The sequence below is a fragment of the Vipera ursinii genome (genome assembly GCF_947247035.1).
Source record: "Vipera ursinii genome assembly, chromosome: 3".
Taxonomy (NCBI): domain Eukaryota; kingdom Metazoa; phylum Chordata; class Lepidosauria; order Squamata; family Viperidae; genus Vipera; species Vipera ursinii.
The window spans coordinates 178424308-178441695 of record NC_139516.1 but is presented as its reverse complement, the minus strand read 5'-3'; the positions used below and the strand labels follow the sequence as shown (position 1 = coordinate 178441695).

Genomic DNA, 17388 nt, shown 5'->3' with positions numbered 1-17388 from the left:
TAAAAAGATCCCCATGTACGTAGAATAAAATACTGATCTATGTCTTTAGTTCATCACCATTATCAGATGGCCAGTGCGAGCTGGATATTTACATCTGGACATTAGGAGGAATATCCAAAGAAGGTTTTTTTAAGTATACCTATTAATATATGACAACTACTCCTGCGGGGCATCCAAATTGTATGGTTTCATTGCACCTTAATAACTGATAAATTAATGTGAATATATTAGACTGAAATAGAGTACTAGATAAACCCAGGTAAACTTTGGGATAGATAATTTAATGAATTAATTGTGGACAGACATAAGTACTTTGGATATACAAAATATATGATTTCTAGGCATACAACTTCTGGGAAGATAAATAAGATCTAATAAAACTATAACAATTTTGATAAATAGTGATTACAAAATTGTGTTCTCTTAGAATTCCTCAAAGAATAATTATTGTTCTACATACCTGAAGCTTCACTCTCTGCCCAGAGAGCAGCAGATCCAGACAACGTTCTCTGAATGTGACCCTGTCTCCCTTGTTTGGCCTGAAGATGGTCAATGAGAAATGGAATTGGATGGTCAGGAGTTTCTGTTATTAGCTTGGTCATCAGTTCCTTTAAAAAATCAAGTGAAGATGTGTCAAATACATGCCCTGAAGTTCATCTTGTTTCAGTGGAAGTTTGAAACATAATTAATCTTTTCATTAATCAAACCCTCCCCTAGGGTTGTTGGGGTTTTTTTTGCAAAAAAAAGTAAAGTATTTGAATGCTTGAAGGATTATGACAAAACTATGTATTACTGAAACCATCTCAAAGACCACAAACTTGCCAAAGAAAAACTGAATCACAAGTGCAGAATTCTGATTCATGTAATTTATTTTCCAATTTAAAATAAAAGCAAAAAAAATAAGAATGCTTCTTTAACCCTATGAAAAGTCCAGAAGTTATTTAATTGGCAGAAAGGGCTAGCTGGATTCAGTACATTGCTTAAATATGATTTCTTGAGTAAGTTTCATAGAGTAGAAAGTCATAAACCATGGCTTAAAGTCCACTTCGATTAGAATTAAACATTGCACACTACAAGTGAGTACTTGGTGTAAATCCAGTTAATAATTCAGCTTGGTTGGTTTATGTATAAATTATTTTTATGAAAATGATCATATACTTTTCTTCATTTGTATATTTTTCAAAATCACTCTATAAAAATCAATTATTCTTTAATAAGTACCTGACAACTTCAACTCCCAGCATAGAAATGACTTAATTCTTTGCATGCAAGTTAATTATTCCAGATAATTACTTAACCTTCTCCTTTCTTGCAGCATTTTGTTCACTGGAGTTCACCTTGTTGAAACCACTATCTACATGCTTTTAAAAAAGAATGCTTTTGAAAAGATTTTTGCAAATGTGTTTCTCAATTAACGTGATTTATTGCCCTCTTTTAGTAATCTTTTCCATTTCTTTTGCATTTCCAAATCTTTTGCATTCATAATCTTTCAGCACCAACAACCTGTAAATCATAAAAAAAAATCCAGCACAGGACTATTAAATCCTTCAGACTGACTTAGTTCAGTTAGTTATAATGTTTGCTACACACAGAATCTTGTATAAAGCACATTTAATTTAAAATATTACCTTTCTTCTTTTTAAAGCATAATTTACTCTGATTTATTTATGGTTTTTATTATTTTACAAGTAATGAAATGTAGCCATGCCTACACAATTATTTTTAGTGAACACATGGTGCGCCAATGAATTTTTTCATTCTTGGAAGAAGAATGGTGCAGTAGCTGCTTATTTGTTCAAATGTTCATATATCTATGGGAGTGAGCCTATAGGTACCCATGTTTGAGCATACACCCACCCACCATATTATCCTTCTCTACACTGGGCAAACACTGCAGATCATTATATTTTGTCCATAAAACATAATGTTGTATTATGATTATTACTCTTCTACCTGCCTTTCTGTCCTTTATGAAAATGGGGAACAGCATCGATCTTTCTTCTTTTTTGGCTTAAGGCAGTTACGGTATATTTTTAAAGGATGGAATAGTTCTGCTTTCCAGAAAACCCCAAGAGAACTCAGCAACTTATACAGAATCTAGCCTTGAGACTAACCATCAGCTTTGAGCGGACAATGCATGAGAAGCAAGAAATGCCAAAGGAATGGATGGATGAGATAGGGAAAAAAGTAGGGACACTAGCGCTGGATGAACTGAGATAAATATACAAGCAACATCCAGGGCAGTGATAATATGCATACCATTAGAACACCAGCAGTGCTTCCTAGAAATAAACACCCAGCTGAGAAACACGGTATTTCATCTACACTATCCATCCACTTAATTAAAAAGAAAAGTGATTCAATTGTTTCAGATTTGCAGATATTCTTCCATTTCTTTTCCTCCTAATATCACATTTCCCCCATAATTAGATTGACAGGCAACTTCCTTTTAACAAGATCTTGAACATCCAGCTCCTGAAATTGTGCAGTGAAAACAAATGTCTATTACTACAGAAAGTTTTGCTAGCCTGAAGTATTTCATATCTGACCTTGTAAACCAATATGCATGTCCATGAAGTAAGCTTGTGCTGAGTGGCTAAGCAATTTATATAAATAAATTATTATTGGTTTGTCACACAGTCAGCCAAATGTTTAGACAGGATTTGGTATTTTTGATTTCCTATTGAGTCCTTCCCAAAGACCTGGGATAGGCAGATGCTATTCTTCAATGGTGTTAAAGGTATTGTCGCAGAATATATACTGTTCCAAGAAAAGCTGTTTTTGCAATTGACCGATGGTGATTTTGTCAGTGCTGATAGTTTTCAAGTAGTAATCTAACTGTTTGGGGAGTTCGCCTACGGCGCCTATTACTGTTTGGTGCTACCTTTGCTCTTTTGTCACAGTCATTCTATTTCTACTTTATATTTTGTGATTGCCTGGGAGAGCAAACAAGGTATTTTAGAAAGTTGCATACCTCTAATAAAATCAATCTAAAACATGTTAAGAATGTTTCTTTCTCTCTTAGCCCCTAAAACATCCCACAAATGTCTCCACCAATATCAGTCCTAGGTAAATTGGTTGTAGCTTTTTTGTGACCATCTAAAATGGTATTTTTAGAATAAAGGAGAAATGTGAAGATTCTGGCTTCAATGTATTTCTAAAAACCATTACCTCAGCATCCTGCAGGCACAGTTTTGCTCTAAAAATATTTCAGATGCTTTCAAAGTGCTAAATGAAAGGAAAATTAAAATGCAAATGGTTCAGAATTGAATTTCACATAGAAATAAAACCTCATTAATTCTACAATAAGAAAACCATTATCAGTTCATGAAAAAAGTGCAGTCTTCTCTTCCCATTAAGCATGTCCTTCAGTTCCGTTTTCCTAAGGTTAAAAAAAATGAAACAGATCCTTTAACAATTCAGCAAGTAATAGATAGGGACACAAAGAGACGCTGTAGGACTAAAGTGTTCTACATTTTATCTATCAATGTTCTATCTTCTACTCCTAAATGTTTATCAAATTACATTTGGATTGAAAAGTTTAAACATTCCTGGTCAAACTGAATGTTCTAATGTACCACTGAAACATTTAATGTCAACAGTGGTGCCTAAACTTTTATATACAATATGTGTATAGTTTATATATAAAATTTCATGATTTCTATGTAAGGAGCTATTTCACACTGAATTAGAAAACTGATCAATCTTGATCAGATTATCAATATTGGGATAAGTAACTTGGTAGCATCTAGATTTCTTTAGTAGGACTAGTACTAGCAATAGCACTTAAACGTATACCACTTCATAGTGTTTTACAACCCTTTCTAAGCAGTTTACAGAGTCAGCATATGGCCCCCAACAATCTGGGTCCTCATTTTACCGACTTCAGAAGGATGGAAAGCTGAGTCAACTTTGAGCCAGTCAGGATTGAACTTCAAGCTTTGGGCAGAGGTAGCCTGCAATACTACATTCTAAGCATTGTGCTACCATAGCTAAATCACAAACCCCACAATTTTTTGTACTAAGTCATGGTAAAAAAAGACCAGTGAGAACTAAAATGTAAAACATTTCAGGTAACCAAGTTCCTAACTTCTGGTCTACATTTATTTGCATAGCTCTTTTTCAAAAAAGTCTTTCCTATCTGGAATCAGGTACTGAGCATATATATTTGGTAGCTACACATAACAAACACTATATAGCTTTTGCCTATCTGTAACCTCATGATAATATAACCTTGTTAGAATATAGATCTGGAATCCAGAATCCCACTATTTGGTTGGTATTAATTGACATAATTATATTCTTATAATCCAGAATGTTGTTGTCTATAGCAAGTTCATTGTGAGGGTATGCAATCTACAGATACATTGGGAATGCAGATGTAGATCCTGTCAACTGGTAGCTGAGCCAAAGTGAGATTCTGAAATGGTGGGTAAAGTAAAAAAAAAAAATGTACAGAGACTAATGAGCTAAAAAGAGTTTTGTAGCTTAGCTGGAAATGTTTTTGCAAGTATCACTGAATTCTTCCACCCCTCATACCATTACTAAATTAATTTAATATCTGTGTAGTCCATCTGGTGATGTTCCCTAATAAGCATTGTTCTGGTTTTGCAGGACTATATTAATAATAAATCAATCATTGGATTGCAGAAATAGATAAGCCCTTGTCCTGCATTATATCTGTTTCCTAGACCTGGCCCCCAACCTTTTGGGTACCAGGGACTGGTTCCTTGGAGAAAGACTTTTCCACGGACAGGAGGGGACATGGTTTCACATGCTGCCTGCATCCCATGGATGGGGCTTTGCACAGCCCAGTTGCTGGCATGCCATGGACCAGTGCTGGTCCACGGACCAGGGGTTGGGAACCCCTGTCTTAGATCATATAATCCAACTATGTTTTCCTCCTTATTATTTCCAACTCTGGCATTTCAAGCAACACAATGTTGTTCTTTGAATTTCAGACTAAACTTCACTATAAAACTGATCAACCTCTTCTTTTGTGTCAGTGGTTGAAGTATAAACCAAGATAATCATGATATTAAAGGGTTATCCATGAAATCTAATTGATATTATTCGTTGCATTGTACTCACATGTTGTCCTTGTTGCATTCTTCTTGAAAGCAATGCTATTTCTTGTTTTTTTGTGTTCTAGGTAGTAAACAAAATGATCATCTGATTGAAAATATCCAATTCCAATTTCTTTAATTCACTAATGTCTAATTTATTATCTATTTATTTCATATTTTACATGCTTAATTTTTCCTTGTTCAACCTTCTTATGTTCCATGTTCTTCCATTAATTCTGTTTTAGTTTCATATTTTCTTTTTAGCATGGCAACATCAGCAACTAGAAATCCTGGAGGCTTTAATCAAAACACACCATTATTACTCTGAAAGATATTCAGCTATTCCTCATTAGCATGTTGAGTGCAATCTGACCTGATTGACCTATCATCCAGCACTATATCATCAATCACTTTATATTGTCCACCTGTGAGGTTTTCCTACTAAAATTCAGGAGTGGTTTACCACTACCTTTTCCTGCACAGAATAAAACAATATCTTTGCCTACATCAGGGGTGTCAAACTGCCAGCCCGCGGGCTGGTTGCATCATGCAGAGGCCGTGCCCACCCAGCTCTGGCAATGTGAAAAAAGATGTGATAAATTTTGACACCCGTGGCCTACATGATCATGTTTTTCCAATAGCTTTCTATATCACTCTTGCCTGCCAATTGTCACTCATTCTTCCCAGGAATGCACAACACAAACACACACCTGCCATGATAAGGCAGCATAGTTGACCCCTTCAAATAGTAAAATGGCTTATTACATTTTGTATAAGGCTAGACTTATCACTTTAAGGTTGATATGCACACAAGCTACACTCCTTTAATAATTCACCAGTCTAAATTACGACAATTGTACATTAACGTAGAATATTTTTCTATTCCAACAGAAAAAAACTTATAAGCAGATTCATGCCAGGCTTCATTTCAATGTGCCAATTACCTTCTAGTATTCATATCTCTGTCCCTTCACAGAGTCACACAGAACATCTACAGTGCAATATGAATAATACTGTATTCTGAAGCTTCATTATAAAAGATGTTTCTCACACTGAGGATGTTCACAAATATGCACCAACATTTTTCTCTATTTCTTTGGGTCTCTTTTTCTAACACCATATTTTCCATTGTTCATGTTAGCTGAGCATCTAATTACTTTATATTTCCCAGCCCATGTTCAGGTCTAAGGTGCTATAGTCAAGGCCAGCCACCTGAACAAAGGAGAAAGGGAGGGAATTGATGAACTGGCTTGCTCTAAAAATGTTTATTGCAGTCAATGAACAAGTATAAGAAGAAAATATATCTAATTAGAATTGTGAATGAAGAGTGTGAGAACATTCTCAGTCAGATCCTCAGTGCAGATCAAAGCCTGGGTAACTGCTGCATACTACCCAGCTTTAAGGGGCACCTGTGTTTTTTTCAAAATAGTGATTTTAAAGTGGTTTCCAGGTAGAAGAAGGGACCTGAGGTTACTCTTCTTGTGTATTATTTTCCTTTAATATATTCCTCATCTAAGAATTTTTATTTCTGTCTTTGTCTCATTCATAAAACATGCTATATTTCACCTCTTCTGTATGTTCTTTGCTTCTTAATACTACAATCACCATCCACAACCTATTGTGGCAAAGTATATTACCTAAACCTAAATAATTTGTCTGAAACAGGTCAAGATTGGAAATATATAGGAATATATTTCTTTGTTAGAGCTCTATCATAGTGTCATCCAGGAGATCAGGAGGCAAAGATAGCACTCCTCTAATTTTTCCCACAATCATCATTCATGAGGTATGCTGAGTCAAAAGAAATAATTGGTCCAAAGTCCAGTGAGTTTCTAGGGCTCAGGTTGACTTGAACGTAGAAGAAAGAATCCCAACTGATTTAAACAGACAAACAAAAGACAGTAGAAAAAATAATTTTCAAGTCATTTATTCAAGTCTATATAAGTCTCTTAAAGTAAGGGACAATAAACTCTTGTGGTCATTTTTAGTATTTATTCCTTGAGTAATAATCCCAAATGCACTTGCAGCAAAAGAACCACTCAAGGAAAGAATTATGACTCTGAGAGAAAGCATTGAACAGTTATATAACTTAATTAAACCTACATAAACCTTAAAACTGATGAACAGGCAGTCTGCCCAAGTTTCATCATTAATCAAGTCTTGAACAAGGGAATAAGATTCATGACTTGTCATCTAAAGCAATCAAGGCACACATATTTTGCCTGTACAGTCATGTATATCCTCCAGGCACCATTAGGACACTTCAAGTTGGATTCTAAAAGGTATCTTCTCAGGAGTCTCCAGCAACTGATGCCAATGGCCAGAAAAGATGTAGTTGCTTTAAAGAGTGCAACCAGTTTCCATCGCACTCATACCCATGAAAGTGCATTGTTACAATAGGTGCTTTCACTTTTCTGAAACACTATATAACCTTAGTCACTACTCTTTCAGCCCAAAGTTTCCTCCCCTAACAACCAGTATGTATATTAGTCATTGACAATTCCTCAAAGCTCCCAATTACTTTCTTAGCATCAATTTAGCTCTATTATTTATTTTTCAAAGAGACTTATTATTATTCCAAGCCCCTATAATATATAGATCTATATGAAATTCTCATCTTTCCTTCAAAATAAGTCTTAGTAGTCTTAGTTTTCCTCTTTCATGGTATATTTGAGTTCGTTTTTGGTTCGTTATTTTCTGGGTGGAATTGTTAAATTTCTGTGTAATCTGTGAGCCACAATAAAAAAACTATGAAGAATTGTTATCACATTTTTGTGCTAGCTAGACAAAAAGTCAGATTTCAGCTATACAAAAATCAGATTTCAACTATATGTTTTCTTCAATGCAATAAATATAAAGAGCATTAAAAAGAAAGCATACATTATTCTTTTCTCCCAATGTATAAAGTCTTTGATGGGTTTTTTTCCAAATAAGCAGCTGTAGCAAAAATACGGTAAGCAGCTGGGGGGGAAAACCAGCTGCTTAAATCCTTTTTGGAATAGGTCAATCAGGCTGGAACATGTAGAGCAGACATGTCAAACACAAGGCCCGGGGGCCGGATCCGGCCCGCGAAGTGGTTTCATGTGGCCTGCGAAGCCATCCTGGAAACAGTGAGGGAACGGCCCCCTCTGCCTTGGCCCTGGCCCAGAGACCCTCCTTCTGCCAGAGACCCTCAGATCTGTCCCACTCCTGCCCAGGCCCCCATAGGCACCCTTGATACGAAGGATGTAGAGCTGGCCACGCCCACCCAGTAGGCCATACACACTCTAGCCACGCCCACCCAGTAGGCCACGCCCACCCTGGCCATACCCACCCGGCCCCCTGAGGGAAACCACAATACTGATGCGGCCCTCAATGAAATTGAGTTTGACACCCCTGATGTAGAGCAATGTTCCTCAAACTTCCTTACCTTTAAAATGTTTGGACGTCAACTCCCTGAATTCCCCAGCCAGCTATTCACTTTATCACTATGTGCTTCACATAACAACTATGGTGATTGCTTAATGACCACTATAGTTATCTACCTTCTAATCCAGAGTTGCATAATTTTTCTCAGTTTAAGGACCGCATAAGCTTTACATGGCATATTGAATGTCACATTCATATGTGAGTGGGGCTATTTTCTCTCATTTTGTATATTTTTGTGTCTCTCTTTTTAATTTTATTCAGGGATTGGATGTTACAAAGTGCTGCTTCCCAAAAATCAGCATTTTTTTTTCTTTCATCAACCATGTGTGCAATAACAGAGATACTGATAAAGAAAGGAATTTCAGTTTTTTCTCTTTTAGATTATATGGAAAAGGAAAATATTCATGGACAAGATGATGAGGATGATAATAATAACAGTTTGAGATAGTTTTAAGGTGCAAAACACCCACAAAATTGGAAAATACCAGTTTGACTTTTTGAGATATCAGGATTTTTTAAAAAGTGTGAATGGACACATTTATTATTTTTAAATTTAAGGTTTAAATTTAAATTGTTTAAATTTAAATTGCTTAAATTTAACTTTAACATTTAAATAATTAGAATTAATGGCAATAGCACTTAGACTTATACACATCTCCGCAGTGCTTTACAGCATTCTCTAAGCAGTTTGCAACCTTAGTGTATTGCCCCCAACAATCTGGCTTCTCATTTTACCAATCTCGTAACATTGGAAGGCTGAGTCAACCTTGAGCCAGTGAGAATCGAATTCCTGGGCTGTGGGCAGAGTTAGCCTGCAATACTGTATTCTAACCACTGCACCATTACAGCTCAAATATTTATTATTTATTTATTATTTGTATAAAGGAACACATTTTACCTCTTAAAAACTTTCAACCCCTCCTTCCCTCAAAAGCAAAGTTTCCTAGTGCGGGGGTGGGGGAAACGCTCTGTAGAATGCAAAACATGGTGCTCATGGGTCATAAGTGGCCTAAGGGTAGGACTTTTGCACCCCAAGCTCTACTGTATTAGTTGTTGGTTATCAATTCAGGACAAAGCAAAAAGCTTCAGATTGCTCTGACACTCTTAATTATTATGTCGTCCAGGAATAGTCAATGAATGGCATATCTAATGTCATTTTAATGCATATTTACGAAGACTATAAGCAGTATAAAGTCTCAGCAGTAAGTTGGGATTCTGAAGCCTCAAGAATTAAATACAAAAACATATTTTCCAACAATATCTAAATAATTACACCTATTCTAAACAACTTCTAAACCTTTCAAAGTCTTCACTTGATTAAGCTTATTGGTTCAAAAACCACTCATAAGAACATTTTTTTCTCACTGAGAGAAAAACAATGGAAATAGGAAGTTCACAATTTACCTTCCCCTAATATATAAAACTGTACTTAGCAGCTACTTCTCTAGAATGTCTCTATACCAGTAAGGGAGGCAATTCTTTGGAAATCGTGGTACCATTGAGAAAAAGCATAAGCACAGTACTAGAGGAATCCCAATAATAACTAATGAAGTAATTCACTTTTGCAATATCCTTTGAAATGAATATTTCCTCATTCTGACAACACATATAACCCACATCAATTGTCAGTCCTTTAAACTCTGGAACACAATTCTTCCCTTCCATTCGAATTATCAAAAGAATGAAACAACGGCTCCTTCGACTTATCTTCTGTAGCTTGACAGGGCAAAGTGTCCAATGGAAACTATGATGACATTGTGTGTGCCATGATGTTATTGTGTAAATGATACAAATCATTTCATTCGTGAGATGATGTAGTGACACGCATGTTGTTACTTCCTCCTTTATACCCCCTGCTTGCCCAAGAAGGCAACTAATAGGATCCTTACTTTTCAGTATTTTCTCATAGAACCATATAGACCAGTGGTTCTCAACCTTTTCTTCACCACGAACCCCCTTTAAATACCTTTTGTGGACCCTGGCTCTGGACCCCCAAGTCTTAACTCAAGGTTTAAATCATAACATTTCTTCAAGCCTTTGCAGACCTCCTGTGACAACATCATGCCCCCCCACCCCCAGGGATCTGCGGACCACAGGTTAAGAGCCACTGACTTAGACAATGGGCCCATACAAGGTTTGAGTTATCTGCAGCCTGAAGTTGACATATACTCCAGATGGTTTTTGTGGTTCTTTGCAGCAGGCCAACAGAAAAAAAATAATCAAATGAGAATTTTGATGGCAGCAGACATAAATATGCATAAATACATTCACAAGTGACAGCTCAACTGTATTTTTTCAAATGTCAAACAGATGAAGCAACAGACAAGTATGTCCAGGATGGTATCTTTAGGCAAAGGAGGTGGATAAAAAGAACTTCAAAGCAAACAAAGGGTATATTGTGTACACTGTGAAGGGGGTATGAGTCAATGGGAGAATAAAAGTTGGGGGGAAAGTACAGAGAAAGTCAAATCATACATAAAGAAGGAATGCACAGGTTAATGGGTGGAAGGGCATAATAATTAATGACTGAAAAACAAGAAAATGGATGACCATTTACCAGGTATTACATCCTTGTAGTGATATTATAGATTATACCTGCCTCACAGAAATGGAAGCAGAGATTTACTTCAAGTCAAACAAACTGTCAAAGAAGAAAAGCAAGCATTAGGTAATTATGTAAAAGACAGCCAAGAACAAGCATTAATGCAAATTAAAACCTGGAACTTAATGTACAGGGACTAAAACATGAATACTGATATAATATAGTAAAAACAGGAAGATAACGTTGGCAAGGATTGCATGATCAATTTCTACAAAAGATCAAGGTGAAAGTGGATAAAGATAAAACCTCAGACCTCCGATCCTTCCGCCGTGGGCTGAAGACCCACTTATTTGAATTAGCTGGTCTGGCCTGATGGGGGAATATGGGTTTTTAAATTGGTTTTTTAGTATTTTATTATTGTTGTATTTTAATTGGGCACTGATTTAATTTCCTTTTAACTTTTGTATCGTTATTTATATATGCCCTGTGAACCGCCCTGAGTCCCTTGGGAGAAGGGCGGTATAGAAATCAAATAAAACTAAAACTAAACTAAACTAAACAATGGCTTACAACTGGAACATTAACAAAGAAGCCAAAGAATTTGGCTGCTCAGGAGCAAGCTATTCAAACTAATACAACCAAAGCCAGAACTAGAAAAAAATCAACAAGATTAAAAATGCAAACTGTATAAAGAGGCAGAAGAAATGGTAGATCATACACTCAACTCATGCAAGTAGATTGAACCAATGCCTATACACATAAAAGTCACCAAAATGATTCACTGGAACATTTGTAAAAATTATAATGTGCCGGTAACGAGAAACTGGTGGGAATATATAGTTGAAAAAGTAGTTGAAAATGAGCAGATTCAAATATTGCTGGATTTCTTGATACAAATTGATAAACATCAGATTAAACTGGTTGAAGAGAAGGAAGTGTTGATATTTGATGTGGCAACACTAGGGGATAGCAAAATAGAAGTCAAAGAATTGGAGAAGATCACAAAGTTACCCTGTGGTAAGATGGGCATTAAATAAATAAATAAATAAATAATAATCACAACGTATGAAGATCTGAAAACTAAAAGTGAAAAGATTATTACATAAACCAGTCATGGTGATCCCAGTGGTTAATGGCACACTGGGTGCCATGCCAAAAAGCCTTTGGCAACACTTATAACATCTGCACATTGACAAAATTTCCATCTGTCAATTACAGAAGGCCACATTGCTTGGATTTGTACATATAGTAGTTGATGTATTGCAATATCCTAGGTTCTTGGAAAAAATCAATGCGAATGGAGACTAACACCAGCTAAAGAACTGGCAGCTATGACTTCACATTGTTTTCTATATAATAATACTTACCAAGGAACATAGGTGGTCATGAAATGTTACAAGTACACCAGATAGCTGAAGAAGAAACAAGGGCATTGGAAGAATATCTGAAGGACAGTGAAAAAGATGCAATGAAATTAGTACACCAAGAACGTTAACAGAATACGGATGAGACCAAACTTGCTTACAAGAAAGACAAACAAAGAACAGAAATGAGACAAAGCAAGGCAAAGTATTACATGGCAAATGCTTTTTAAAAAAAAGCAGGCAAAGCAAAAGACCAGAAGACCTGGCAATGGCTAAAAGCAGGAACGTTGAAGAAAGAGACAGAGGGACCAATTCTGGTCGCACAAAACCAAGCCTTAGGAACAAATGCTAAGCCAGTATTGAGATGACAGTAACAACAAACTGCCTCTGCAAAGCAGCTGAAGAAACAGCATCTACTTAGCTGCTACAAAAGATTCACACAGATTGACTACAAGCAGTGGCATGACAAAGTGGCAACAATGGGGCATTGGAAGAACTGCAAGAAATACTGCTTACCTGCAAGGAAGAACTGGTGAGACCACAAAATAGACAAAGTAATAGAAAACGAAGGAGCTAAAGTGTTCTTGGACTTTAATATTCAAACAGACAAGCACCTGTTTACGTAACACCCCAGACTTAACAACTGTCAACAAGAAAGACAATAAAGTCTGAATAGTGGGCATGGCAGTACCTGGAGACAGCAGAAGTGAAAGAACTGAAGAAAAATCACAAAATACATAGACCTGCAAACAGAAGTAGAAAGACTACAGGAAAAGAAACCAAAGATAATACCAATTGTGTTGAGTACTTTGGGTGTAATCCCAAAACAACTGGAGCGTGATTGAATAAAATTGATAAAATCACCATCAGTCAATTGCAAAAGACAGCTTTACTTGGAACAACATATGCTGTAAAGATACCCTTAACAGCACCAAAAAACATCTGTCTATCCCTATCCTTAGGAAGGGCTTGATAGGTGGATAAAAATGCCAAATCCATTCTAACTATCTGGCTGACTGTGGAATAAACGATAATAATAATTTATTAAATTTGTATTCTGCTTGACTCTCAGTGACTGCGAACAGCTCACAACAATCAAAAATATTACTATAAAAATCAATAAACCATAAAAAATAAAATATAAAGCTAGAGAATCATCCCTACCACTGCTGCTTCAGGCATTCCTAAAATGCCTGAGCAGATTGTTAGTAATGTGCTTTATTATTATCAATTGTATAGAACTGCACTTCACAGATTTTCTACCTAAACTGCCCAAATAATTTGACTAATCTGAGCTATTAGTGTCTATGCACTGGGGAAAAGGCATCTGCCACTCCGGAAACTGAAGTCACAAAGAACATGCATAAAAGAGATACCTGAGTCCTTCGGGAGAAGGGCGGTATAGAAATATTATTAAATAAATAAATAAATAAATATACAAAAGACATTTAAATAAACAACAATACTAAAAGTTAAGGAAGACTTATGTGTCTCTCCGCCAAAGGAAGCTTACAAGTACTATTCCTAGATTCCTTGCGAGTGAATCTTCTTTGTCTGGAGACAACCCGAGAGAGTCATAAAAGTGCGAACATTAGAAGCTGCACCGCCTTCCGTATGACAGGAACTCCGTATGACAGGAAAACTGAATTTGATGGTACAAATATTTCTAGCTCCCTTCTGTACTGTTTTTAACAGGGCAGGACTATGAGATCGTGCTCCCGAATGGATTCGAGTGGAAAGAGAAAGAAGAAGAAGCAGAAAAAGAATGTGTGTCAGAGGGGGGGGGGGGAAGGAGGCGTGTGCGCACATATACACCGGCAATTCTTTAGGTAAAGCATGCTGGCGCATAGTTGGCACGGGAGAAAAGGTCGACCAGCACCATGGTCAAGGGACTCAGTTGCAATGAAATGGGTGCACCTTTGCAAGACCAAGTGAAGGTCCGGCCGGTCTGGGAGAAAATTTTATTTATCTGATCGCTAATAGCCGACAACGATTCGAACCATTCTCCAATAGGTAAACACTCCCGTACCGCTTGCTTCCAACAGCAATTGCAATTTTAATTCAAGCAAACTCGAAGTAACTTGGTATATGACCCAGCGCGCACCTGCCCGGCCAGCCGCTCGCGCCAAGCAGACCCGAGCGCTGCCGCCTGGGTCCCAGCCCAGAAAGCTGGAGGCTTGGAGGGACTCTTACCTCGAACAGGGGCCCGATCTTGTTCCTTTCCAGGTAGGCTTGAATTCTGTTTTGCTGGCGAGACGCCATCAGCTTGCCGAGGATCGAGGCAGGTGTTCGCGTGCTGCTTCTCCGGCGACTCCTGCTATCCTTTTCCCAGCCCTCCCGCAGAAAGAGCAGGTTGGGAACAGCAGGGCAAGGCGGGGACTGGGGTAGGGAAAAGCCCGAGGTCCGACGAGCGGCACCGCTCCTGAACTACCTGGACGCCCAGTCCCCTGTTAGAGCCGAGCCCGAGCCATGGGGCAAGAAAACCCCGCCGTCTCTCCCTCCTCCGTTGAAGGTTGAAAGCGGAAAGCGCGGGCTGGTGTGCAGCGAGGAGGACGCGGCGGGAAGAGCCGCGCGTCGCCTATGCAGGCTCTCGGTTCCTTGGTTACAGGGAGAGCGCAGCCCCGGCTCCGCTTGAAAACCACCTCGCCAAGCTGCCGCCCTAGCGACAGCGCCTCTCGCAAAGCCAATAGCAACGGCGCTGCTCTTCCCAAACGGAGCCAGGCGGGGGAAACCGCTTCTCTCTCGGACTGCGACGACACCCGCGGTTCTCTCTCGGGTCAAGGGAGTGGGCTGGACGAAGCCCAGCGCAGCGCGGCGCGGCGCAGGGGACGAAGTCGCTGCCGGCTGAGCTGAAATGCGTGCTGAAGCGGCGTGTGCGCTAACGGCGGAGGCTGGAAACAGCGCCCGTACCCGCCCAGCTTCAGCGAATACCCGGCCTCTCTCACGTGGTTTGTAATTCTTTCCATTATTTCTTTCAGCTCTCGCCCCGCTGCTCGTACGTATTTGGAGGCAACCGTGACGGAGGAGGGGGGAAATCGCCCTTTCGAATAGCAAGGGGGGTGTTTTTAAGGGAAGGATGGGGTCCATTAACAGCCTTTGGAGTCTCGTTTCTCCTTCCTTGGGTGCTAGTATTGGTCGCAAATACGCACCTCCCATCCAAGTGGCTAGGAAAGGCTGCTCAGAGAACCGTCCCGCAACTGTTACTGTAGTGAAACCTTCAATTATTTATTTATTTATTTATTTTATTTATTAAATTTTTTTTATTGAAAAGTTTTACAATACATTTTATCTTTAACAATCTCTCCCCCCCTCCCTCCACCCACCCCTACCTAACCCTCCCTATCCTTCCCCCCCCTTCCCCCCTCCCCCCCCACTTCCCAGAGCTAAGTACAAGGTATAAAAACAAAAAACAATCATATTTATTAAATTTTTATACCGCCCTTCTCCCGAAGGACTCAGGGCGGTGTACAGGGCAATTAATATCAAAATGTAAATACAAAAGTTAAAAAAGAGATTAAAAAGAATTAAATAATTATGCCCAATAATACAATACTAAAATGTGTTAAAACTTATTTAAATCCTTAAATAAGTTTAAACCCTTAAAACTTATTTAAACAAATTTAAATTTGACATTAAGCCCCACTGATGTCTCTAGGTTTGTTTAGGAATAAGGATTGCATGGCTTCTTTTTCTATACGGGGATGTGCTTCATTTATTTGAAAATTTATGACTGCCCAGACTTCAAGGAAATTAATACACAAATAACACAGAGGTTGAATAAGGAGAAAACAAATAATTTACCAGCAGCATTCAAAAATCGTATAAAAATTCCTTATATCCTATACAGTATATTAATACTGATACAAGATAAACAAAGCCAAGATATGAATTCAGCAATATCTGGGGCATTATCCAGTTCGCATCACACAAAACTTTTGTTTGTTTGTTTGATCTTAAGTCTTGGACAAATTCTGCAGTCATGATTTGTACAACCATTAATATATTGTATGAACCAGAATACTGAACCAGATTTTTTTTTAATTGTTGGACAAGCTGTAATGGCCTGGTTTGGATATGATACTTACCGGTAAGTTATAATGATGGATTCTCGAAAGCTAAAATAATGAAAGCACATTTCGGTTCAGTACAGTGAGGAATATCACTGGGTTGGTTTACATATTGAGGTAAGCCATAAGTTTTGGTTTAGTGTGTTGTGGGAATCTAACCATTTATAGTATATAAAGCATATTTTATGGCTTAGCATTTCTTTAACAAAATATAGTTAAAAGAAATCACAACTTGGCACACTATGAGATCAATTACTTATACGGTACTTTTCCTGTGGTGGTAAAAATGTTTACTTTTAGTCTGTAGGGAAAATAATGGATCTGTTCTGTTGTAGGTGTTTGCAAGCTGTTATTTATACCTCTATTTGCTGGGACATACAAGCTGTGTGATTCCTAAATTTTGTTCTTCATGAATTCCAACTCTGCAGGGGAACTAGGTATTGTGATATAATTAACTTTTCTTTTTAGCATTTTTTCCCCAAAATGTTTCCTATTCTGATGTAATGACAGTATCCAAGTGTTATCATTTATTTAACAGTCATATAAGGTTTTTTTTCTCATTTAGGTGAAAGCAGGAGTCCCCAACACTTTGAGATTGATTGATATATATGGAATGTAGAGAGTGTATCCTAGGCTCTTTGGATAAATGTACCTTTATTTACAGTACAGCTGCCCTGAGGAATATAGAAAATAGTAGTTATGCACAGCATTGATTCCTCATTGTACTGACACAGACACAACCTTTGGAAGAGTTAGCAAAGCTACTTTGATTGGTTTTCCAGATTGGCAGTAAACTGAAGTGGCTGCATGGATTCACATACAAAAACAATCAAGAGCGCCTTTGAAGCAATCTCACCAAACCTTTGGAGGGCTTTTCATACCAATTCACTTTGCAAAGTGTCCCTTCAAATGTTGTGCATAACTAGGTACTGATTTGCCAG

General features: G+C 37.9%; 1 protein-coding gene across 1 annotated transcript in view; it reads right to left on the bottom strand.

The window, feature by feature from the left end:
* LOC310638961 (uncharacterized protein C8orf34 homolog) overlaps positions 1-14702 on the bottom strand; it is a gene marked incomplete at its 3' end in the record, with an annotated part of 92737 nt that extends 78035 nt beyond the window's left edge. Inside the window, exons 1-2 of the mRNA XM_083360322.1 lie at positions 14574-14702; positions 461-608 (exon numbers count right to left, since the gene is read on the bottom strand). Coding sequence (XP_083216448.1) covers positions 461-608; positions 14574-14642 — 217 coding nt within the window. The 5' untranslated portion in view covers positions 14643-14702. The remainder of the gene's footprint in view (positions 1-460; positions 609-14573) is intronic.
* Positions 14703-17388: the final 2686 nt, after the last annotated feature.